Below are 27,678 nucleotides of genomic sequence, written 5' to 3'. Positions count from 1 at the left end.
AAGACGAAAGAAGTCGTGTCGTCTGAACGAGTGTTCGTCTTTAAGGAGTTAGTTTCTATGCTCAAGTTTATGAACTTGCGCTGTTGGCGTAAACGGTAGGTATCCGAGGTCTGACTAGCCCGATGGCAGATGGTATGTATAAGGTTTGTAAATACAATAGGCGAGACCTTACCTTGTATATGTTGTAACAGTCTGGACTTGTTGTAGTCAGCGTTCCTGATTTTACGGTGGAGATGGGATATCCACAAATTTAATGTGCGTAGGCTGAAGTTAAAGCAGGCACGATCCATATGAGACCACGCGCGACACTTTCGCCACCGCCTATGGCTAGAGTCACTAAACATAATAAACAACCCTAAGGCATTAAATCGCCAGAAAGGCATGCGTATACATCCCATCCTAGAGACGACCATTTTATTGATGGATGATCACTGGCGCAAGGCAGCACACGTCCGTGCTACAACAATGACGAATGAGTAACGTGCCACACTTTGCTTGTAATGTATTCAAATTTGTCAGTTGATAAAGAGACACGAGTTCCGAAAGCTACTGAATTTGTACTTATATTTTATTTTATACTGGGTATACTGTAAATATCTATTTGAAAATTATTTCTAATTCTATTAATAATTTCTGTTTTTTGTTGCAATATTAAAACTACGCGTTTTCTTTTTGTTCGCATTTTTCCATAGAAAATTGAGAAAAATAATAAATCGCACAGTTTCGGGCCGATATTATGCTTGCCGAATCTGGAGCTAAACTAATCTGAAATTCACTCATGGTTTTCAAGAAAACCCAGTAGTCTCTGATATTTTTCTACAGCACATTTCTGAAGGTCACATAGAATTCTTGAGGTCACAATAAAAACAATTTGTAGTTTTCAGTTTTTGGGCTTTTTGTTTGTACAATTTGTTATAAACAGGTAGTAAACTTGATTTTTTGCTTATTAGAATCGAAATTCAATTTGCAGATGTAATCACTATAACTAGTGCTTACTTTACTACCCTTAATAAAAAAAAAAAAGAAACAAAGATCAGCCTTTCAAATTATTCCGGATAACTGACATTCTACTGTACCTCTTTATCCCTACCAGTAAAATTCCTGTATAAATCATTCTTATTTTGTTATGGACAGTTCTACTGTTCAAGGTCAAAAAGAGACCAAACCAAGGGGGAGAAGCTTTCTTTCATGTGTTCAGTGAGAAAATACTCTTTTACCACATGACATAGAGCATAAAATTTATCAGTTTTCAGTGCATCATATTTGAATTTGAAATTTTTTGCAGACAATTTTCCAATTACTGCTGAGCATCATTAAAGATGAAGAAGGAGATGAAGCAGTAGATGTTTTTCTGTGATAGTTCTGTCAATTTCAGTGTGAGAACCTACTAGAAGCTATTATAAAAGAAGAAAGAATTGATTTACAGTGTAAATTTTTTTTTTTTTTTTTCCACCATGTTGAGAATATTGTGTTATGAAAAAAAAGAAAATAAATAAATAAATTTAGATCTTTTCTTTCTACTGGAACTTTGGAAATGTTTTTGACAGTCAAGTAGGCATCAGGGTCATTGTTTTAAATGAAACTTTGACTCATCGTTTTATCCTTTCCATCAAAAGGGCATGTCTGAAAAAGTGTCTTCCTTAAAGCAGTCGTAATCAGTTGGTGTCTGACAATCCCAGAATGAAACCCACAGACAAAGATCCAGGGTACTCTAATATTTTAAAGTATACTGTACTGGTAAATAGTTCTGTTTTGGCGCCTCCGTAGCCAGGTGGGAAGGAGCAGCAGTGCATAGCACACGCTTCTTGATTAGACCGGGGTTCGAGCCCGTCACCACCAAATACGGAGGATGCGGAAAGGTCAGGGAATGACCACCGCATATCCCGGAGCAATATGGCCTTAGTTGCTAATGCTCCTAAAAACCAAATAACATAACATAACATAACATAACAGTTCTGTCTTAATGTTAAATATGTTTGTTTTCACTGAATTTAATTTCAAGACAAGTGGATAATAAAAAACCCTGCTTTCTCCCTGTAAAAATTATAAAAATAAATCTTCTACTTTTTGAAATTCAAATGTTGGATGCTATGCTTCTGAGTTTTGAAAGGATTGCTCTCCAGTATAGTGTTACATGCACTGAGTGATCACTGAATTATGACCATCCCTATGAAAACTGAATGCGACTCATTGACCACGTGAGGTACGATAGTGCAGAGTTAGTCAACCTTTGTAGATAGATAAGGTGTCAGTGATTCAGTAGGTAGTAAAATTCCAAGTGTGATGGGTAAAAGGAAGGATTTATTGCACTTCGATAAAGGGCAGATTGTGGGTGCTCGACGAGCTGGTGCCTCGATTTTCAATTTGTGCCTCAAAAAGTGCCTCAATTATGCAGTAGAGTACCATTCAAATTTTATAACGCATCAAAAAAAGGAAATAACCAGTCACCAGACATTAATAACTGGTTATTGAATAGTTATAAATCTGCTCAAATAACCAGTTAACCAGTTTCGGTTATAAATGGTTTGACATCCCTAGTCACAGTGTTTTCAAAATCTTTCTTTATAGAAGATGGTATGTTTTTCTGTAAAGATATTAGTGATCTTCTGAACAAACTATATATTAACACAATCCTAATGAATGGCACATATTTATTGTAGCCTCAAAATTAAGTTTAAAAGCAGATTTGCTGCACAATGGAAATATGTTCCCATTGTTTCCTCTATTTCATGCGGTTAGCTTGAAAGAAACATATGACTGTATGTTCAAGATCCTGAGTGAGAAAAAAATATTCCATTCCAGGCAAAGTACTGTGACTTTGCTTGAAATATCTGTGGTGATTTTAAGGCAATTGGATTACTCACTGGTCAATGTCTATGTTTGTGGGATAGTTGTGTAACAGAAAAACATTGTGCAGCAGTGGGAAAAGAGGGAGGGATCTTTATGAGGGAGAGAGATAATATAAAACATGGTTCTGCTGGAAGAACTTTCTTTTGGTTCACAAAAGAAAGTTCTTCCATCTTTGTGTATAAAGGTTGGATTAATGAAGAATTTTTTTAAGACTCTGGATAAAGAAGGAAGTATATTTTACTACCTGAGGGAAGTGTTTCCCAATTTAACAGATGCAAAATTTAAAAGAAGGAATTTTCAGATGGGCCTCAAATTAACTGTCTTCAAAGATGATGTGTTTGAAAAAAAAAGTTACAGGCACTGAACTAGCAACATGGTGATTTTTTTTAAATCCACTTGTGCATGGATTTCTTGGAAGGAAAGAAGATAATTATGAATCCCTGGTTTCAACATTGCTGTAATGTTATAAAGATATAGATTGCCAAATGTCTTTAAACATTAATTTTCTTCATTCTCATCTCATTTTTTTTTCTAAATTTTGGAGATGTAAGTGATGAGCAAGGGTATCAAGATTGCTGGAATACCGTCATGGTGGAAGAGTGTTTTGACTTGTAAGTGAGCATGCAAAAAATTGAAATCCTTCTGTGTGCATGTGCAAAAATTTGAAAAATCAAAAAAAAATTTGTTTCATGATACATGTGCATGTTGGTGGTTTGATTCTAGTCAATACTTCAATGTGATAAAGCTGGATAGCATTACCAATTGCAGGAAAGCATGTGGCAGTAAAGCAGTCTTGTTATCAGAGCCAGAACTAGGCAATTCTATGCCTAGGGCAAAAGTGTTATAAGTTCGTCCCCATTATATGTAGGTAGGCAATCTTTCGGTAGCTTAGCTAGGATTGTCGATGCCCAGGGGAAACATGTCTTCCTGGCACCCCTGATTGTGATAGATAATTCCTTCAGTGTGTGTGTGTGTGCCCCTGAAGCTTGGCACCTGGGGGAATTTACCCCCTTGCTGTGCCTCTGCAGTCTTTATGAATTTATAAAAATTACCATTCCAATGGTCTACGATTTGCATATATTTATTAATAAAATAATTTAAATAATACAATGAATATAACAAAACAAAAATATCAAAGATAAAGAAACTTACAAATATTCGTTTATATCTACAGAGAATTTAATTCTAAACTACAAAGAAAGTACATATAACTACAAAGAAATTAGAAAACCAGATAGTTTGTTTATATATCTAGTATAAAATCATAGAAACAAAATATTGCGAAATATAGTACTTTTAACAAATAACATAAACTAAAAATATGCAATGAAGGTGTATTGTTTTAATTGAATTTTTCTTGGTATGAAGGACCTTTCACAAGATGCTACTTTTACAGGCAGGGTAAGAAAAATTCATAACGCTATTTCTATATTTGGATAAGATTCTATTAGACAATACTCATGAACAATTTGGAGAAGTTGTAAAGGAGTTAAAGGTTTTATATCCTGCAGAATTGATAAAACATGATTTTTCAAATATCTGTTGAAATATCAACTAACCACTGGAGGACAAACCAAAAAGCTCAGGGTGATGTCACAAAACGGACCATACTTTATAGAAGTTTGTAATTGGAGTTTCACTGTTATTTTCAAAATTTGTAAAACGTGATTATAAATGCCGAATTTATAATCTTTTTCACTCTCACAAAATAACAATTTCCAGAATTATAAGTAGCATGTACAAAGATAATGCAGTATTTCTTTTAATAAAATTATTTTTATTTTAAACAAAGAACACAAGTTGACCAGAAGCTATTATCTGGTTCGGGAATATGCCTTAATCTTCTGACTGGCTATAGAAAGCAGTTGACTAGCATGACTTCTTGTTATGTGGGATAGGGGGCTGCATGCATTTTACGTTCCACTTACATTGTGGAATGGTAATCCCTTTGTTATAAGCCCTTAACTTGCACTTTCTAATTGCTTAAATTGCATAAAGGCCATACAAAGTAAAGTCACTCATAATCTGTTCGTTATATGGAAATTTTCTTCATTCTACAAAAACTTTTAAATGTAATTACCAAAAGGAATTCAAAAAAATCGCTATAAAGAAGTTTGTTAAACACAGGTCTGACTGTAATTAAATCAAAAATTAAGCAATGCACCCTTAAAATGCTGCACCTGGGGCTGGCACCCTGCTCGCCCCACCCTAGTTCTGGCTCTGCTTGTTATCAATAACTCTACACAACTGATGCCATTCAACATATGTCTATAATTAATTTAACTTAATTATGAATTTTTCCTGATTGTGTGATAATTAACAGAGAAAATGAAGCTGATCAAAGATGAAGCCAGAATTGCTGAATTGTATGGGGTCTCATCAACCCTGTGTGCCTAACTCAGAATTAAAAGGAAAGCAAAGTGGAATATAAGGAAAACTCTCTGAATGGCAAACATTTTTAAGGAAGAATGTATGTGGTGTGTTTATATGTTTGATTAAGGTATTTTAAAATGAATATGACTCGTTTTTAAGACAGCACATGCATTATTGTATGATACAGTAGAACGTCGGCTATCTGGAATGTCAGTTATCTGGACGCTTGATTTTTCTTTTTCTTTTTTTTATTAATGGTTGTATTTGAAACAAATGTTTATTATGCTATGAGAGTATTTCTGTCTATTTTTTTTTAAGTCGTATATCTGGTGAAATGTTGGATTAGGACTAATGGGTTATCTCAGAAACAATGAGTGATAAGAGTTTAGTCATTCGCTCCCATGAACCCAATTTTCCATGACATTTTGTTCTCTTCATTTCATATGTTTAGTTTAGCTCCAGATTCTATAAAAATAATATCGGTCCGAAACTGTGCAATTTATTATTTTTCTCAGTTTTTTTTTTACTGTAAAATGGCAATGAAAAGAAACAGTACTGAAATGGGCAGAAAACCAGGAAGAATGCAATATAATCATATTGATATTATTAAGGAACTTGAGAGATTTAGCAGCAAGAAAAGGTCGCAACAACAAACGAAACAAAAAAATGATCAAACATTATTTTAAGGCGCCTCCGTAGCCAGGTGGGAAGGAGCAGCAGTGCATAGCACACGCTTCTTGATTAGACTGGGGTTCGAGCCCATCACCACCAAATACGGAGGATGTGGAAAGGTAAGGGAATGACCACCGCATATCCTGGAGCAATATGGCCTTAGTTGCTAATGCTCCTAAAAACCAAATAACAATAACATTATTTTAAAAAAATTACTTTAAATTTTTTTTCCACATAAAATTTGCAGTAAAACAACCTATCCGAATATACATACATATATAAATGTGCGAATTTTTATGTATAAGTTATTATTTTTAATTAAATAAATTTATTTTTTTTTCACGCTATTTAGTCTTTTCCTTTACCTTAATACATTATAACAGAATTTATTTAATTTTATTTTACCCTCGATTATCTGGAAAATTTTGTTATCCAGAAAAGATCTGACATTAATTATTCTGGATAACTGATGCTTTACTGTATTTGAAATTGGTTGTTCATTAAAAGGTGCTAAAATTTCAGCATCTCTCTCAATAGAGATATGATAGAGACATAATTTTCGTATTTTTGAAACCAGTGGATCAATTTTCTTTAGGATTGGAAACTTTTTCTCCAGATGTATGAAAAAATATATTTTTTTTGTTGGCTAGTTTTATTATTCTACCACTTAATAATTTTATTCCAGTTATTTGTCAACCACACACACAGTCTCAGTTTATTGCAGTAGTAGTTTCTATGACTGCTGTTAGAAATATTAATTTCATATCTGCAGTATTACAACTCACAATTAAAATGCTTCATTGTTTATTTTGATTTTGGCTTTTTCACTGTATAATTAATCAAGAATGATTAATCAGTTCTCCTCATTGTCTCCCAGAAGGAGAGAATGATGAGAACTGATATTTTGTTTATGCTTATTATATGAATCACTCAGTGTAATTAAGTATTACACTGGGCGAGGAGAGTAAGCTAGTAATAGTATTTGCCGTATGCACTAAGGAAGCCACAAGCTTTTGCTGCACTGCCAAAAAAAAAAGTATGCTAGGCAGTATACTTTACTGAACTAGTATAAGATTTTGTAGGTTATAATCAGGGCTCCCACTCACTAATTTTAAAAAAAACTTAGATTGCAATGTAAATAAACCCAAAAAAAACCTAGTTTTCATCATATAGTATAGCAACACAAATAAGATAAAACTTACCATGCATAAATATCTCTTATTTAATTGTAATCAGAATTTTCATCCCATTCAGTTCCCTCCACATTTATTTTTTGAAGTTCTTTCATTTTTTTCAAACGTTCTTCTTATCTTTTATGACAAGTTCCTTGTATGACTTCTTTTACCAATTCTGATTTAGGTTTCCATATATAGCAATTTTGATTAGATCTATTTATCACCTGTTTTGCCACTAGTCGATCTTTCACAGTTTCTGGTTTAAGGGAGTTTGTGGCTTTTGTTTTTATATGTTTTACTTGGGAGAAGATTCTTTCTACGCTTGCCGAAGAGTGAGGTAAAGTAGTTAGACTGGTCATAAAGTTAGATAAAATCTCATATTTAGAATTATTAAAGCCATCTTTTACATTACATAACAGATACCAAAACTCAGGGATGGTTTTGTAAGAGAGATCTAAATCTTGATTTAAATGAAATGATCTCCATTCAATCTAGAAGATCTATTTTTGTCTTCAGAAACAAGGTGAGGGAACTGCATTGCTAAATGGAAAATTGAGGATGGCGATTTGGCACAATCATGTATCACTGCTGGGCCAAGAACATTGAGACTGGCGATAATTCCATTGTCATTTAGAGGAAATCTTTTTCTGATTTCCATACAAAGTTCAACAAGAAATTTTAAACAATCATTTTTAAACCTGCTTTCACTGTCACCAAGTGGTGTTGAATTTAATAATACAACGGCCTCCCAAATATATTTTATTCAGAGGATTATAATTTATTGCATTGCTTGGATCAATTTCAACCAGCTTTGCACAAAGTAATGACTTCTTTTATGAAAAAACTAAGAATATTTTTATACTCAATTAAAACCATTGAATGAAGTAAGTGCAATCTGAAATGCTCAGATTGAAATTCAATATTCAGGCATTTTATTTTCTCCAGTACATATCCTAAAAACAACAACATATGCTTAGTTCCTTTGGTGATCATAGTATTGTAAATATTCCCTCCACCATCGATTTTGTCAATTTTTGATTGAGACTGAAAATAAAGAACTAATGCATCCCACTGCTCAATAATAATTTTTATTACATTGCCACGGGATAACCAACATGTTTGTGCTAATTTGGGGATTTTATGCTTAGCAGTATCTACAACATCTTGAATCATTTTGAACTCGTTTAATCTTTTATTACTACAGGAAAAATAACAAGAGATATCTTTTATAAATATTTCTAGATATGATGGGTAGTACCTTGACTGAATGACTAGCACATAATGCAAAAGAATGGCAAACACATCCCATTATAAATACTGATGGTACATCCTGTTTTAGCAATGACTGGAATCCACTCTTAGTACCCATCATAGTGGCACAATTATCACTTACAAAGCCAACGAGATCACTTATTTGAATGTTTTTTTCGATGAAAAGATCTTTTACATCTTGATAAAGCCCTTCTGAAGTACCATTTTCGACACATCAATGTCAAGTAATACATCTACAACATCAAGTTTTTGAATATCAAAATATCTAATAACAACAGCTAGAACTTGCGATAAAGATAAATCTACTTTCATCTATTTTCATTGAAAACTTGTTGTTTTTACATATGTTAGAAATATATATTTTTTTCATGATAGGCTATGCCATCTTGTATAAGATAAGAGACTTTAGTCGCCTTTATCTGAACTTGTTTCGCAATATTGCTATCATGAAATGCTTTCTTACATGCTTCTATGAGGTGATCACATTGCGCAAATGAAATATTATGCTCAGAAATTAGTGCAGCAATTGTTAACTCTGCCTTTGCTAATTCTTCATTCTCTGTAGGTTTACTTTTTGTGAAGAACGTGTCTAACGTTGAACTTGTCTTAGCAATATTTTCACTTTTTTTATGTTAACTGTATTTTTATGTGCTAGTAACATCGATTTATTGGCATTCTTTAATTTCATTTCACAACAAATACAGTAAGACACACCTTTTTCATTACTGTCTTCTTTCAACCAATCCTTTAATTCCGGATCTTCTAACCATTCATTCCTAAAATTTTGAGTATACCACCGTTTACTCATCTTTCTCTGTGGTGAACAAGTTTCAGACATTGTGGACAATTTGTGGGTATGGCTAGTTAGCAGTTATCTTATTTAAAAATGTTCTATAAAATAAAAAATAAAGCAATAATCCATTAACATAAAATAGAAATAGTCACTACAATTTAAATTTATTATATCACTGTATGCAGTACACACATAAATTTAAAAATCACACCAAATAATGCAATAATTCCGCCTGCTCAATAGGCTGCGCATACATGTTAGTAACACGAACGAAAACCATAGTGTAGAACCCTGTGAAAACTTTGAAATCCTTTTACATTTGTAGTATTTTGTACAAGCACTTGAGGTATTAAAAATTATGATCAGTATTGTTAGAATATACAATTAAGAAAATTGTAAACTTATTAAATGTATTAAATTTTATTGTATTTACAAGAAATAAAAATAAATTTTGACTTAAAATTAAAAATTACCGAAAAAACCCAGATAATGAGATATTTTTGTGAAAAAAAAAACCTATCAACCCAGATGACAATCAAAAAACCCAGGCATGGGAGCCCTGGTTATAATCAGTTAATTATTTTTGCCAAATGCAAGTGTAGTTTTTTTTTTTTTTTTTTTTTCCTGATTAAAAAGATTAATTTTTCCACCTGCAAAAATATATTTTGTACTGATAAGTATGATCTTTACTTTTAGATATATAGAAAATGTTATGGGAAATATGTTGGATTTAGCATGTTCATGGATGAAATTCTTCTTTCTCTTGCTCGTAAGGTAAATGTTTGCTAATTATTCAGCATGCATTAAGTTTTTTTTTTTTTTTTATTAAGATCTGTTTTTAAGGCAGTGAAATTCATGGTCTGTATGAGTAATAAATGCTAAGCTTAGAATTTTTAAATTGTGTATTGGCAAATTAGACTTCTTGTTTGAGAAAAATGTAAACTTTTCACAATGGGAATGCTAACATTAATTTTTAGCTTTTAATTTTGAGCACTTCTTTCTCATCATGTCAAACCAGATGGATCACAAAGGAAGTCTTCATAAATAAGCTTTGTACTAGTGGTTAATAGTGAAGAATTCAGTGCCTTAATAGACTTAGGTGTGTAATTAACTTATTTATGATTTGCTACTGTATACATTGTGGGCTGGTTGAAAATATCATCTATGCCATATTTAATATGTGGTGTATAGTTAGAAACTCTAAATAGTTAGAAACAGGGTTGTTCAGTTAGAAACTCTAGCTTGAACCATTTTATAGAGGCAATGTTATTTTTACTTTTACTGGGAATTAGATTTCCTGCTGAGTTTCGTAGTTCGGCGCAGTTTTCTTTACATTTGATTCTTGAATAGAAAATTTAATGCAAATGATTGACATGATAATGACAAGAACTTCATAGTAATCAATAGTAAGTTTCCATTGTGAAAAGTGAAAAAGGTGAAGCCAGATTGTATGAAAATGATATCTAAAGTAAACTCTGACAGGCAGACAGAGTTTATTTTAGATAAACTAATCTTTTACAAAAAAAGGTTCCTTTATACCTTCAACAATATTTTAGTTGGTCAAGTTTTTTTTTTTTTTTTTTTAACTGTGGTTTCCCTCTTCTGAAACAAAGATTAGGAAAATTTTACTAAATATGTGTAAGTATTTAAAAGGTTAGAATTCAGTCCTTTATATAAAATAAATTATATATATAAACTCGAATTATACGGTCAAATCTCTAAAATATGTTATCAAGCATCACTCATTTTCTGGCTGTTTTGAAAAATGGGTGGGTAAATCACCCAATAATTGGCAGATTTAATTCTTGGATTGGTCAGAACAGAGCATTACAGCTGATTTTTTCCTAAGAGCCATAAGTTTTTATGGTGCTCCAACTACATCCAGAAATTTGGTAGGTCTTGGAACTTTCTACTACTGTTTGTGAACATGACTAGTAACGTAATGAGTTTTGGATTTCATGATTTATACAGGAAGAATTAAACTGAGGTAATGATTCACTAAACACATTTATTTAGTAAATATTTTTAAAACTTTTAGATTGTTTGTAAACGTCTGTATGGCATTTTCATCTGTTTTCATTTGTCCATACTACCTGAAAGAAAATTAAGTAGTCCAGAAGATTGGGGTTATTCAAAATGCATACAGAGGTTAATAAAAAATAAATCTGCAGCCATTGTCAATCTACTGCAGGATGGAGGTCTCCTCAATAGGTCATGTTGAGGGAATGGACCATAATCTGCCGTGGTGGTCCAGTGCGGGTTGGGCAGATTGACCGTATTTAGCAGTCAGGGGCTTGAACCCAAAATCTAAGAGCATGAGCTATGGTATTCCCGCTCCTGACCACTCGGCTATGGAGGCCTCAGTTTATTATTGGCTATAGAGAAAAGGTTGTTGTCAAAGGTGCCTGACATTAGGACTTCAGTGAACTGATTGTGTGAAGTGTTTCGCTTTCTACCCTTTCCAAAATGTATTGTGATGAAAAGAAAGGCACAATTTTAATGTTTGGCCATATGTGCCAAAAATATTGCACAATATATATTTTCTGTACATTATTGTATTTTGCAATATTTACTGCATTTTTTCTTACGTACTGTATATCAGTACTTTTTCAATTTTTTTGGCCACAGAACCTTTCGCAAATCTGTCCTATGGAACCCTCCTGATATTTTTGAAAACAGTAATAATTAACAATAAATTTAAATAGTGGTACTTAATACAAATTAATAAGCAATGATAAAAATAATTAATGGAACCTTAGTAAAACCTCTGGGATCCCTTGTTGGTACCTCAGGGTTCTTGGAAGGTGCTCTGATAATCACTGCTCTAGACATTTCTCAAATGGATGTATATTAATTTTTATTAAAATATTGTTAATATATCTCAATTCTGATGAATACTTTGAGCAATGGAGTAAAGACTCTATAGCAGATACTAACATCCAACAACTACATGTTGCTCACTCACAAAAGTACCCCCACTTTTACTAAGATCTATACTGATGGTTCGAAGTCTGACAGTCGAGTGGGTGCAGCTGCCGTCTTCCCTAATACAACTGTCTCAATTTCACTTCCAACCGAATGCAGCAGCTATACTGCTGAACTCCATGCCATTAAGCTTGCTCTGGAAAACATCTCGCTAATGTCAATAAATAAAAGTATAATATACACTGATTCACAGAGTGCTATTTTAGCTTTGAAAAGGACTTCCCCACCTAAAAATCCTTTACTAAAGCTCATAAAACATATGCTGATGCGTCTTCATGAGCATCAGAAAACTGTTATCTTTTCATGGATCCCTGGACACAGTGGTATTCCAGGAAACGAATGTGCAGACAGTGCTGCCAAGTGTCCTTCCATCATACCCTCAATAAATGACCTAGTCCCATATCCTGATTATAGGCATAACATACGGCAAACATCTTTTGAACAATGGACACTTATGTGGAAAATGCAAACAAATAACAAGCTATTTCAAATAAAACCTGAACCACAATTATGGACTTCTAGCCTTCGTAAAAATAGAAAAGAAGAAGTAATCTTAGCCAGAACTCGTATAGGTCACACTCACCTCACACATCTCTATCTGCTTACAGGAAATGATCCTCCGCAGTGTGCACACTGCTCACAACCACTTACAGTAAAACATATACTCCTTGAATGTAACTTGTTCAGCAATGCCCGACGAATGTCTTTTAGTTTCATTTCAGATCTACAGCAACCTCTCTCTCTGAATAGCATAATAGGCAAAGAAGCAAATCTCTCTGAATTCTTTTTCTATATAAAACAAATAAAAATGTATGACCGTTTCTAACTGCTCACCGTGCAGTTATCATAAGTACCTTAATTAATTTGGAAGGCGCAATATGGTCTAAGTAGCTCTTGCGCCAGAAAACACCACAACAACAACAACAATATATCTCAAAAACCAAAGTTGTGAATTCCTTTTTTTTGCATTATCTGCCCCTTGTTCATTAATAAATAAAAATAATCATAAATGATAAATTTCTGTTTATTCTCTAGAGACAACCTAGGCCAGAAGAGAGAGTTTACCAATTCATTGTGACTGCATACTTATTCATTTATTAAGGGCAGCCAGAGTTTCAGTGCCACATTTCACGATGGGCTGTGCATTATTTTATGACGGCATACAGGCTTGAACCTGCAACATTCTTACTTGCAGCCACAGACAGAATTCAGTCTGAAAAACCTATGCTGTATATAACTGTTCTCAGTTATACTTGTACAGTGCTAAATGCAATCAGTTGCAGTATAAAATGTAGTTATTTTATTTTGTTTTTTAAATGACTATGATATCAACTAAGATATGGCAAAAATAAAAGTGCTGAGGTTTTTGAATTTGTGAGGTTCAATCTTATTTGTATTTTCAAAGTTGAAACCAGCTATGCAAGTAAATGTTAGTTATCTTCAAAAGTCAAGCTTTCATCAAGATTAAAATACACTTTGTGTATTAAAATACACAATATAGCTCCAAAATTATGCCTGTAAAGTTTCTAATTCTTTGAAACTATTCCGGTGTAAATACTAGATTAATCATCCTCTTAAAATAATGGCACCTCATACCCAAAATACTTCAGCCTTTTATCTTCAGGAAAAAGTTTTGCCATATGTGTGCATTAGTTTTATTAAAAATATAAAATAAACCTTCAATGAACTATTTTAAACTATTCAGCTTAATTCTCTGTTTTCTTTATGGTGAATATAATATGCCTGCAATTGGCACAACTGAATATTAAATATTTCTTAAATGAGCATGCACAATTAACCATGCATAACTAAATATGAAATATCCTTACATAAATATACACTCACTGGCAAAAAAAAAAAATAAAATAAAAATAAAAATATATATATAAACCTTTTTCAGTTGGCATCAACAAATAATTAAATATACAGTATGCAAAAGTAAGTTGTCATACAATATGATCACAACTTCTGTGGTATGAGATAAATACTGTACACTTTCCCAGGAAAGTGTATGAGATAAATACTGTACACTTTCCTGGGCTTCTTAATCAATATGCAGAAGCCTTTCTGATTTTTAGAAAGTGTTATTGTTGGAGAACGTTTAGCAGGAGCCACAATTGAGAAAATACAGGGAATCACTTGTGTTGAAAGCAACCATCTCAAAAGTATACAATGAGTGGAAGATGAAAGAAGAATGCAGCTCTAAAAGGAAGAAAGTCAATATTCCAAGACTGCAGGAAGCAAGTTGGTTTTCATGTGCCTGCCCATTCTTTCTGTAAAAAATTGGAAGATTTGACTGGTCTGTAGAAATTGGATAAAGATCCAGTGGTCTGATGAGTCTCAGTTTACTTTTTTGCACCTAAATGGTATAGTGCAAGTGTGGCAGGAACCTCATGAAGCCATGCATCCAGACTGTTTTGTGTCCACCACTCAAGCTGCTGGAGGTGGTATCATAGTACAGGGTATTCTGTTGATACAGATGGGTCCATTCATACCATTAGAAGGCTATATTACCTCCAGTGAATATCTTTCTGTTGTGTCAGACAAACTTCACTTTGCAATGCTTCATTTTTATCTGGATTGCTAGGTATTCTTTCAAGATGACAACACAACTATCCACCATGCAAAAATTGTATCCAAATGGTTTTAGGCACATTAAGATTTCCAGCATCTTCCCTGGCCCCTCCTATGCTTATATCTTTGGTGACACTCTGATTTCTAGACAAAATGATATATATCTCTTTTGGGGATTACCCTTACATCTAATTTCTCTTGGCACAAGCACATTACAAATATTGCTTCCTCTGCATCTAAAAAACTTGGTTTTCTCTTTTGTTCTTGGCATTACTTTTCTTCCAAACAGCTGTTCACTCTGTACAAATTGCAAATCCACCCTACTGTGGAATATTGTTCCCACATCTGGGGCGGTTCCCTCAAAACCTCTCTCAGGCTTCTAGATTCCATTCAGAAGAGGGCAGTTAGGTTAATTAATAACTCATCTCTAACAGAGTCTCTCCATTCTCTGTCTCATAGACATACTGTTTCTGCTGCTTGCCTTTTCTACAGATACTTCCATGGGTACTGTTCTGAATTTGCTTCTATAATTCCCACCTCTCTTTCAAAGCAGTCCGAACATGTGCCGCTACCAACCAACATCCATTTACTGTCCAACTTCAAACTCACGGAACCAACTTTTCATCTTCCTCGTTTATTCATTCAGCTGCTGTTTTCTGGAACAACCTTCCTTCATCCGTATTTCCTGAAAATTACAGTCTACAGAAGTTCAAGTCCAATGTCAACAAATATCTTCTTTCGTGTTCTCAACCTCCAACCCAAGCACGGTACTAAGTACTATAGGTTCCAATACCTCTCGTGTTTAGGGTTTACTTAAAAAAAAAAAAAAAAAAAAAAATCATCCTGAAGGAGTGCTGCTTGGCACTGATTATTGACTCTACCAATCTTTGTCATCTGCAAATTTTGAAATCACCTTCTATCCCTTCGTTGATGCCATTTATGAAAAATGAGAAACAGTGGTCCAAGAACTGATCTTCGAGGGACCCCACTCTTGACACTACATTAATCTGAAGAATATCCATTAATCACAACCCTCTGCCCTGCAGCTATCCAGCAGTCCACCTTAGAATCTTATGAGTAATCTCAGCCTGTTGAAGCTTATTTAGTAACCTCTCATGAGGGACCGAGTCAAAGTGCTTTGCTAAAATCTAAATAAACTATATTGAAATTGTTCCCTAAATCCAGCTCATGAGTAACTGTGTCAGAAAAGCCTGCTAAGTTAGTTAAACATGATTTGTCTTTCACAATGCCATATCTATCTAAATGTCCCTTGCTGTTAACTCCAAGTGCCTTACTATCCTTTATGCTCAGAAGTTTTTATTGTAAACAGTCATCTGTAATTACAGCATCACAAATTTCATATGGCACAGCCTCTTCTCATCACGAAGGGCCTTTTATCAGTAAAGAACAATGCAAAATACCTATTTAATTCATCCACAACATCAGCTGGGTTATTTAAGACTTTCCCACACCCAGTCAATCTCCTTAGCTTTCTTCTTTGTTATATTCACATACATAAATTCCTTGTCCCCATTCTTTGCTCTTTTAGCCAGTGCTTTCTCATATGTAACCTTTGCCTCCCTGACCTTATTTGTAGTACTATTACAGATCCACTTGTAGGTTTCAATACTTTTCATCGCTTTGTAACTGTCCCATGCTATGTTTTTCTGTTCTTATTTGACCAGCCAGCAGTCATCCATTTCAGCATCCTTTTCCTGCAATATTTTCTTAATGGTATGCATGCATTTGTGGCGTCCATGATTTTTACTTTAAAAGTGCAGTAGGCCCTTGTTATAACGCGACTCGCTTTACGCTGATTTGCTATTATGCTGTTTTTATATTGTAATCTACATCTCACTATAATACTATTACAAATCACTATAATGCTCTTTTAAAAGCGTGCAGATTGAATTTTTTTAAATTGAATTCGTTTACAGATTGAATTCTTTTGACATGTTTAATGAAAACGTTTCATCCGATGTAGTCAATAGCATGAGAATGAATAGCATAGCAAAACCACATCATAATGTTTCCCAAGCTAATTTAATTGCAGTCTAGTGACTTGTTACGTAGTTCCGAAATCAACATTTGAAAAAATTATCAAGTTAAGGAATATACAGTATTGCTTGTAATATTTATGTTATATGCATTTATCCAAAGTCTAGTCATCATTTAGTGCAGTGTTAGACATCATTCGTAACAGACAGTTTACTCGAACATTGTATCATGATTAATGCAACACAGTTACATTTTCGAAGAGTTAATAATGGTGGATAAGAATAAAAAAGCAACAATGTCTGGGTGTGGTACGAAGACTACAAAAGTAAGAAAAGGATTTGAATTTGAAAATTAAATTAGACATTTTGAAGTGAATTGATTCCTGTCAATAAGTGAATGTGTGCAAAAATTTAGGACTGGCAGTTTCTCAACTGTAAGAACAATAATAAAAAAGAAATAATTTTAGCAGCAGGAAAGACAGCTGTTCCACTGCAGGCAACTAAATTGTTTAGGATAGGCCAGCTATTATGACTGAAATGGAGAGACTTCTAAAAAATTTTATTGAAGATAATATCCAATGCAGAATTCCACTAAGTTCAATTATTATTAAAGAAAAAGCCTATATGAAGATCTGAAAAAAGCTCACCTTGAAAAAAATGTAAAACCATTTAATATTAATAAAGGCTGGTTCAAATGATTTAAAAAGTGCTACACAACATAGCAATCCAGGCAGAAGCCGCAAGTGCAGATCAAGAAGGAGCCGAAACTTTCAAAAAAGAACTTGTTAAAATTACTGAAGGGGATGCTGTTATACTGCTCAAGTTTTTAATATAGATGAAACAGGACTTTTTTGGAAATGAATGCCTAAAAGAAGTTTCATATCGAAAGAAGGAAAAAACATGACAGGCTTCAAAGTGGTGAAGGATTGCTTGACTTTATTGCTGGGTGGTAATGCTGTGGGGGGGGGATTTTTAATTTATTAAAAACCCTTTTAGTTTACCATTCAGAAAATCCAAGGGCTCTTAAAAGTTTCAATAAATCAAACCTACCTGTAATTTGGAAGGCTAATAATAAAGCTTGGGTGGGTTACCAGGCCTCTTTTCGTTGATTGGTACTCTGAATTCTTCTGTACCGCAGTGGAAAGATATTGTGCCAAATACAAAGCAATTCTAATCATGGACAATGTGCCAGGACATCCAAGCAGAGCTTAGATAACTTGAACAGTCATAAAAATTTTTACATGCCTCCAAACACTACATCTCTGATCCAACCAGTGGACCAAAGTGTTATTGCCATATTTAAAGCTTACTACATAAGGAACACCTTTTCCCAAGCTATTAAAGCCATCAACAATGGTGAAATTGTACCGAATTTAAAGGAGTTTTGGAAGTCCTACAATATTAAAACTGCCATCTACAATATTTCAAGTGTCTGGGATGAAGTGACTCAGAAAACCATGAATGGAGGGTGGAGAAAAGTTTGGAAGGATTGCGTAAAGGATTTCCAAGAACATGATACTTCGGTTGAGAATGTTAAAGCGCATATTGTTGAGTTTGGAAAAGAAGCAGGATTGGACGAAATTGACAATGACGATGTACAAAAGATTATCAATGACAGGGATGGCCTCTCTAATGAACTGATGGAAATGACAAAAGAACAAGAGCATGCAATTGAGGGAGAAGGATCCTACAGATGAAGAACCGATAGAGTTGCTGACTGCAAAAGGACTTAGTAAAGCTTTCGAACACTTTGAAAAAAATGCGTGATTATTTCTGGTAGAATGATCCTGACATGGAATAAGGTTCCAAGGTAATAAGAAATTTAAAAAAAGAAATGAATCCTTACATGATTTTGTACGAGAGGAAGAAGGACAAAGTACAACCCAAAATCGACACATTTTTCAGTTCCAAGATACGAAAACTCGACGGCCCAGGGCCGTCAGATTAATAAATGCATGATTTTAATTGGCATTTTAAGTTTAATTTTGATACGTAATGTAGTTACTTACCATATAATTATATACATATGTATATAATACAGATAAGTATTATATAATATAGAATAGTGTGTAATATAGAATATTTTGTATATTAAATATTTTGACCGACGTTTGTGCGTCTTTTCACTACCATTTGTTATTGATTAGGAAATATCCTACAACATAGACTGCAACTCACAACAAATACATATGTTACCTTATGGGAATATGGTGCTTGCTTAGCGCTGATTCACTTAGCACTCTGTTTTTCAGGAATGAGTTGTCAGCGTTAGTGGGACCGCCTGTATTCTGTAATTCAAATATTCGCCATTCCTTGGCAATCCACCCAACTTGTCCATCTTTGCACCCTTTCAAGAAGCTCAATGCCTTTTTCAGATGAGGTCTTTGTACCTGGATATTCCAAATGTAGTTTTACAATTGCCTTTGGGCAGGAGCAGCAGTGCGTAGCACACGCTTCTTGATTAGACCGGGGTTCGAGCCCGTGACCACCAAATATGGAGGATGTGGAAAGGTCAGGGAACGACCACCGCATATCCCATAACAAATAATTGCCTTATACAGTGGGATTATGGCCACCCTATCTCTACAGCAGCTTTTCCCAAACTGTGTTCCATGAGATGTGAACAGGTGTTCCGTGACAAATCGTAATTAATAATTTAAAAAAAAAATAATAAATAAATTTTGCATATTTGTAGCGTACACCACTTTTGTATCGTTATAATTTTTAACTTTATTTTTTTTTCAGTTATTAATATACTGGCATAGACTAATAATCAAATAGACCATGGAACCCTATTTTGGCAGGTTTTTGCATAGAGAAGTATGCAGAAAGGTAATGACATCTATGAAAAAGTGCAGATCAAGAAGATTAGATCAATATAGTGATCTAATATGCCTTTTGTATGTGATTTAGCCTGGAGTACACGGGTTGAAGGAGAGGGAGAAGCGAACTGATATCCTAACCAAACCCACTTCCTTGTTTAAATTTTTTTTTGATAATTATCAGTATTTCAAAATATTAGTAGTGCAACTGTGGTCAATGAAAATGAACACAATATTGTCACACTTCAAAGTGAGGATAAACAATCGCAGCCTTTTGTTCCCCAAAAATCCGAAGTGAAAAAACAGGAACCAACTAATAAAAGACCAAAACGATAGTATGATGACAGTTGTTTGAATTTCTGCTTGTTGGAAATAAAGATGCTCCTAATGCACAGTGCATCATATGTAATAAAATATTAGCAAACAGTTCTTTGATTCCTGCTAAACTTAGGCGCCTCCATAGCCAGGTGGGAAGGAGCAGCAGTGCATAGCACACGCTTCTTGATTAGACCGGGGTTCGAGCCCGTCACCACCAAATACAGAGGATGCGGAAAGGTCAGGGAATGACCACCGCATATCCCGGAGCAATATGGCCTTGGTTGCTAATGCTCCTAAAAACCAAATAACAAACAAACAAGCCGACTGGGCTAGCCGGGTGGGTAAAGTGCCTGTTTGGCAACCCAAAGGTTGTGGGTTTGATTCCTGCCTCGGGCTTGGATCAAAGTACTGCAAAAAAACCTTGGGAAGTGCATTATGGCCACAGAAGCCTATGCGCCAACAACTACCAAAAAAAAAAAAAAAAAAACAATCCCGCTAAACTAGTGTTCCGTATAAATATATTGTGAGATGAAAAGTGTTTTGGGACTAAAAAAGTTTGGGAAATGCTGCTCTACAGGATAATGCCTGATAAATCATTGATAGGACATCATCGGCTTTCCTGGCTGGAAATTTTTGTTATATTCAGTAAACCCTCACTAATTTGGTTGCAGTTAATCTGGATGTTGGATAATCCAGATCGAAATATGAAAATTTTGAGTACTCAGAAAGATTACTAAGTACTCACAATTGAGTACTTAGAAAGACATAGCAAATTTAGGAAGGCAGACGAGTAACTCACTGCATGCTGTGATTGACCATGCAGAGAAAGAGAGAGAGAGAGAGAGAGAGAGAGAGAGATGGAACATACATTACATTGTCTTGCGTGTTGTTTAATATCACTGTGACTGAGTCGGACAGATACTATTGCTTATATCCCTTCATTTGCATACTTCTTTATACATATATAGACACTCCCCGACTTATGTAATACTTGATTTACAGAAATTCAACTTTATGTAAGTTTTTGTTGGCTGGTGCAAACTTAAAAAAAAAAAAAAAAAACGGGAAAAAAGGTATTTTGCATCTCACAGAAATGGAGGCATCGTGAAAATATCATAGTGTGAACCCAATAACACATTTTTTTTTTTTTTTTTAATTCGTTCCAAATCCTTGGAAGTTGAAAATTTTGCTATATTACTAAGCTATTTATCTCTCTAAAAGGTCATATTTATAATGGAAATTGCACTACCCTTTCATCGTTATCATATGTTCCCGTTATAAGAATCAATTTTGAATGCCTTTGTGATATTTTTCTAAAACACATTTCTGGAGGTCACTACCATAAAACAATAAAAACAGTTTGTACTTTCTGGTTTATTGGGCTTTTCTGGTAGTGCATCTAATTATAAACGGGTAGTAAACTCAATCTTATTGCATTCGCGATAATATCGATAACTGCAATCGTTTGGGTTTTTACGCTACTATGGTGAAATGTGTTCCCCTTCACTGAAATCTTTAATCATATAAAAACAAATTTTCAGAAATTTCTCTTCATTCCTATTTACGTATTATGATGATGAAGGGAAAGCAACCAATGAATAATGCAAGTGGTGGTAGTGCCAGGAAATGAAATAAAATTGATTTGGAAATGAAGATGAAAATTACTAAGAAGTACAAAGCAGGACAAAGTTTGTCATCTACCGCAAGGAAATTAAGGGTCTCGCTGCTTCAACAGTAAATACTATTTTAAAGGACAGTGTGCATATAAAAGAACATGTCAAAGGATCAATGCACTTAAGATCAACAGTGATCACAAAACAGCGTTCAGGTGCTATATAGAAGATGGAACAGCTGTTAATAATATGGATGGAAAATCAGATTCAGAAGTGAGTGCCCCAGAGTCTAATGACCATTCAAGCAAAAGCAAGAAGTATTTATGAAAATATTAAGGATAAGTACGGCGAACCCCAAGCCAAGTTCGTGGCAAGCAGTGGGATGGTTTAATAGGTTCAAGCATCAAGCTGGTTTCTACAAAGTTAATTGCCAGTGCCGATTCTGCAGCTGCAGGGAAATTTTGTGATGTGTTGGAAAAAATTGATGAAGGCTGCTATTCAACGCAGCAAATTTTTAATGTTGACGAGACTGCTCTGTATTGGAAAAAAAATGCCGGATCGAACATACATTGCCAAAGAGGAAAATACAATGCCAGGTTTCAAGGCGTCGAAAGATAGGGCCATGCTCTTGCTTAGGGTTAATGCAGTGAGAGATTACAATTCTGGAAATCCTTGTGTATTTTAGGGCATCAAGTAAAGCCACCCTACCCATGCATTTCTGATCGAACCAGAGATCATGGATAACAATATCACTCTTTGAGGATTGGTTTAAATTCTGCTTCATTCCCGAGGTTGAAAAATATTGTAAAGACAATAACATTTCTTTCAAGATTGTGCTTCTATCAGATAATGCTTTGGCGCCTCCGTAGCCAGGTGGGCAGGAGCAGCAGTGCGTAGCACACGCTTCTTGGTTAGACCGCGGTTCGAGCTAATGACCACCGCGTATCCCCAGAGCAATATGGCCTTAGTTGATAATGCTCCTAAAAACCAAAATAACAACAACAGATAATGCTCCTGGACATCCTATGCATCTAGATGATTTCAATTCGAAAATGAGAGTCATATTTCTACCGGCAAACACAACTTCACTCATCCAACCTATTGATCAGGGTGTTATTCTGAATTTAAATGTTTTGAGCAAATGTTTTGCATACTATTTACGCAAAACATTTGCTCAGGCATTGTCTTCAGTAGACGATGAGAAAAATTTTACGTTAAGAGACTTTTGGAAATCTTACAGTATTTACCATGCCACCTTAAACATTAATAAGGCCTGGGCAGAAATTACTAAAAGTTGTTTAAATGGCGCATGGAAGAAAATATGCCCATGGCACGTAAAAGGCTTTGAAGAATTTGAAAAAGACGAATCATATGAAGAGGTTACAGATAAGATTGTATAGGTTGCAGAGCTACTTCAGTTGGAGATTGTTGCCAAAGATGTGGAGGAGTTAATAGAGGAAGAAGAGAAGGAATTATCTAACAAAGAACTTATTGACTTGTAGGCAGCAATAGTGAAAGAAGAAAATTCTGACGAAACTCAAGATGAACCAAATGAGGAGCCGAGATGCTTCATCACCAGAGAAATGGCAATGGCATTTCGTGAAATTGCATCGGCAATGGTGAGGGTTGAGAAGATGGATCCTGACAGTGAACAATACTTAAAAGTTAACAGCGGGGTGAATGATATGCTTGCTTGCTACAAAGAAATCTACAATGAAAAAAAAAAAAAAAAAGCCACTGTGCAGTCATCCATTAATATGTTCTTTCGCAAGGTTGAGCAGCCGACCCCTTCTAAATCTCCATAGCCCTCAACCTCTGCAGCGGTGTACTTATCAGCTGAAGACATTTATTCTGGCAGTGATGCTCGAGAGGTAAAATTTTTATTGACGTTATGCCTGTCTCCCTCTTTTTTTGTAATTTTATAATTTTGAAATTTTTTTAAATTGCATACTTTTGTAATTTTTCCTGCACATGAGATAAAGAATTAAATAAATACAATAAATAATTCTATTCACATGTTCGTCGAACATTTCTTTTTTGATTCAATCAATTCAGCGAGCACAGTTGCGAGTGCTGCATAAGCTTGGGGGAAATTCCGACTTGCATAGCATTCTGCGGAACACAACCCTTACATAAGTCGAGGAGTTCCTGTACTCAACTTCTATAAATTCAACTTTATGTAAGTTTTTGCTGGCTTGTGTAAACTTAAAAAAATCATGGAAACGTATTTTGTATTATGTAGGAATAAATGTACCACCTGTAGGAAGTACTGGGAAAACATCGCAGTGTGAACCCAACAACACATTGTTTTTTTGGTAATTCATTACAATACCTTGGAAGATGAAATTTTCGCTATATAACTAAGCTATTTACTCTCTAAAATGTCATTTTTATGATGGAGTGCTACCCTTTCATTGTTATTATATGTTCCGTCATAAGAATCAATTTTGAACATTTCTGGAGGTCATGACCATAAATTTGCACTTTCTGGTTTATTGGGCTTTTCTGTTAGCGCAATCTGTTATAAATGGGTAGTAAGTTCGATCTTATTGCATTTGTGATAATTGTGTGGGTTTTTACATTATTAGCATTAGCATCAGTAGAGGCATATGATGCAAGAAAGCAAGCTTATGCAGCATCAGCCAAAAAAAAAAAAAACCCTTCCACTTCACCCCTCCGTTCTTTTGAAATACCTGTCCAGCTGAGCCTTAAATTTATTTAGGCTATCAACTTCCACAACAAGGGATGGAAGTCTGTTCCACCAACCAACTACCCGCTGGCTAAAGGCAAATTTCCGCACATCTATCCTCGATTTGAATTTATGCCCTCTCAGGTGATTATTCTGAGCAAGAGGCAGTATACCATCAGCACTGAGCATGCTCAAACTATTCAAGGCTTTGTACACCTCTATCAGATCACCTCGCCGGTGCCTAGTCTCCAGACACTGTAATTTGCAAAACTTTAGCCTTTATTCGTAAGAGCAACCCTTCATTCCCTTCACTAACCTTGTTGCCCTTCTCTGTACTTGTTCCAGCAGCTCTACATCCTTCTTGAAATGAGGCCTCCAGACCTGTATACAGTACTCAAGGTGCAGCCTGACCATTGCCTTATACAAGGGAATAATCACCTCCCTATCCCTGCTAGAAAAATTCCTGTATATCATTATGGTGAATGTGTTTCATCTTCACTGAAATCTTCATTATATATAAAATAGAAAATAAATTTTCAGAATCTTGTCTTAATTTATATTTATGTATTTATTACAATGGTGAAGGGAAAGCGACTAGCGGAAAGTGCAAGAAGTGACAGTGCTAGGAAACAAAACAAAATTGATTTAGAAATGAAGATGAAAATGGTTAAGAAGTACAAAGCAAGACAAAGTTTGTCAACTATTGCACCAGAATTAGGTTTTGCTGCTTCAACAGTGAATGCTATTTTAAAGGACAGTGTGCATGTAAAAGATCATGTTAAAGGATCAATGCATTTAAGATCAACAATGATCATAAAACAGTGTTCAGGGGCTATATCGAAGATGGAAAAGCTATTAATAATATGGATGGAAAATCAGATTCAGAAGCGAAGTACCCCTTGAGTCTAATGGCCATTCAAGAAAACGCAACAAGTGTTTATGAAGATATTATGGATAAGTACAGCAAACCCCAAGCGAAGTTCGTGGCAAGCAACAGGTGGTTTAATAGGTTCAAGCATCAAGCTAGTTTCTACAAAGTTAAAGTATGCAATGAAGTCGCCAGTTTCCATTCTGCAGCAGCTAAGATATTTTGTTTGGAAAAAACCCTTTCTAAATTTCTACAGCCCTCAACCTCTGCAGCGTCGTAATTATCAGCTGGATACGTTGATTCTGGCAACGATGCTTGTAAGGTAAAACTTGCTGATGTTATGCCTGTCCCCTCCCTTTTTTTGTAATTTTACAATTTTGAAATTTTTGTAATTGCACACTTTTGTAATTTTTACTATACATGAGATAAAAAAAAAATTGAATGAATAATTCTATTTACATGTTCGTTTAACATTTCTTTTTTGCTTTATCTTGGAAGCTACTAGGCTTTACATACCAACTAAGAAATATTGTTCATGGTTCAGGCCTAAATGGATGTCAGATGAACTAATGAGACATATGGCAGAGAAGAAAAATGCATGGGATACATATAAATTAACATGTGACACAGAAGCCTATGATAGATATAAGTTGATCTGTAACCAAGTTACAAAGGAGGTTAGGCAGATTACGAGAAATCTTTGGCAAGGGATGCAAAGAAAAACAGCAAGGAGTTCTTTACTTATGTAAGCTCTAGAAGGAAGTGGATGAATCAGATTGGTCTACTTGATATCGATGGTTCAACTGTTCATGATCCTGCTCAGGTAGCTAACGAACTAAATCAATATTTTGCCTCTACATTCACTATGGAATCTTCATCTATGGAATGCCATAGATGAAGTAAACACTGGCAGTGAGCCAGATGATCTTGTAATAATTGAGAGTAAAGTGGAGGAGAAATTGTTGAAGATAAATACAAGAAAGGCACCTGGGGTGGATGGGATCTATCCAGTTGTATTAAAGGAGGCAGCAAAGGAAGTAAGCAATCCGTTAGCCATAATTATAAGAGCTTCCTTGGACTCAGGGGAGGTACCCACAGACTGGAGATGTGCAAATGTAACGCCAATTCACAAAAGAGGATCAAAGGCTGACAACACAAGTAATTATAGACCTGTGAGTTTAACTTCTGTTCCAGAAAATTTAATGGAAGCACTGGTTAAAGAAGCACTTCAGGATCATCTTGACAAGAATTCAGTTATAGCTCAGACACAGCATGGTTTTGTTAAGGGAAGGTCTTGCCTGACCAATTTGGTTGACCAACAGTAAATTCTAAGTGGGAAGCATTCAAGGAATTAATCGTGGATGCTACTAAAAGTTTCATACCTATTAAGAAATATTCTTCAAGGTTTAGGCCTAAATGGTTGTCAAATGAACTAATGAGACTCGTAACAGAGAAGAAAAATGCATGGGATGCATATAAATTATCAAGCGACTCAGAAGCCTATGGCAGATATAAGCTAGTCTGTAATCAGGCGACAAAGGAGGTTAGGCAGGCGAAGGCAGATTACGAGAAATACTTGGCAAAAGATGCTATGAAAAACAGCAAGGATTTCTTTACTTATATAAACTCTAAAAGGAAGGGGATGAATCTGATTGGTCCACTTGACATCAATGGTTCGACTGTTGATGATCCTGCTCAGATAGCAAACAAACTTAATGAGTATTTTGCATTTCCATTCACACGTAAGGAATTATTAAGGTTTGAAAATGGCAGAAGGTTATCAAATTGTAGCAGGATACTTAATGATTTTGTAATAACAGAGAGCAAAGTGGAAGAGAAACTGTTGAAGTTAAACGTAAGAAAAGCACCTGGGGTGGATGGGATCTATCCAGTTATATTAAAGGAGGCGGCAAAGCAACTAAGCAAACCCTTAGCCATAATTATGAGAGCATCCTTGCACTCAGGGGAGGTTCACACGGACTGGAGATGTGCAAATGTATCCCCAATTCACAAAGGGGGATCAAAGGGTGACACGAGTAATTACAGACCAGTTAGTTTAACTTCTGTTCCAGGTAAAATAATGGAGTCGCTGGTTAAAGATGCATTGCAGGATCGTCTAGACAAGACTGCAGCAATAATTCAGACACAGCATGGGTTTGTTAAGGGAAAGTCTTGTCTGATAAATTTGATAGGATATTATGATGTGGTTACAAAGGAACTGGATGCAAAAAATAATTTTGATATCATATATATTTGGATTTCAGGAAAGCTTTTGACACTGTTGCACATGGAAGACTATTGTACAAATTGGAGCAGAATGGTATTAAGGGTAAGTTGCTACAATGGATAAAAGGATGGTTAAGTGCGAGAAGACAGAGGGTGGTAATCAATGGGTGCTGCTTTTCTTGGACTAATGTTATTAGTGGAGTCCCACAGTGTTCGTTGTTGGGTCCACTGTTGTTTTGTATATTTATCAATGATATTGATGAAGGTATATCAGACTTAGTGTTGAAGTTTGCAGATGATACCAAGGTTGGCAGGGTTGTTAATGGCAGTGTGCTACTGCAACAGGATCTAGATAATTTGTGCAGATGTGCTAAGAAGTGGCAACTGAAGTTTAACCTTGACAAATGGAAAATACTGCATATGGGTAGAAGTAACCCCAGAGAAACGTACC

General features: G+C 34.9%; 1 protein-coding gene across 1 annotated transcript in view; it reads left to right on the top strand.

The window, feature by feature from the left end:
* Nucleotides 1-27,678, top strand: part of LOC150080899 (protein O-glucosyltransferase 2-like) — a 127,553-nt gene that overhangs the window by 42,694 nt on the left and 57,181 nt on the right. The window contains exon 4 of the mRNA XM_090380974.1: nt 9,832-9,909. Within this exon, the coding sequence (XP_090237100.1) occupies nt 9,832-9,909 (78 nt within the window). The remainder of the gene's footprint in view (nt 1-9,831; nt 9,910-27,678) is intronic.

Source organism: Mastigoproctus giganteus, chromosome 9 (genome assembly GCF_048544385.1).
Source record: "Mastigoproctus giganteus isolate SK-2022 chromosome 9, ASM4854438v1, whole genome shotgun sequence".
NCBI lineage: Eukaryota > Metazoa > Arthropoda > Arachnida > Uropygi > Thelyphonidae > Mastigoproctus > Mastigoproctus giganteus.
Note: the sequence above shows the minus strand (reverse complement) of the source record. Positions and strands in the feature narration are given on the sequence as shown.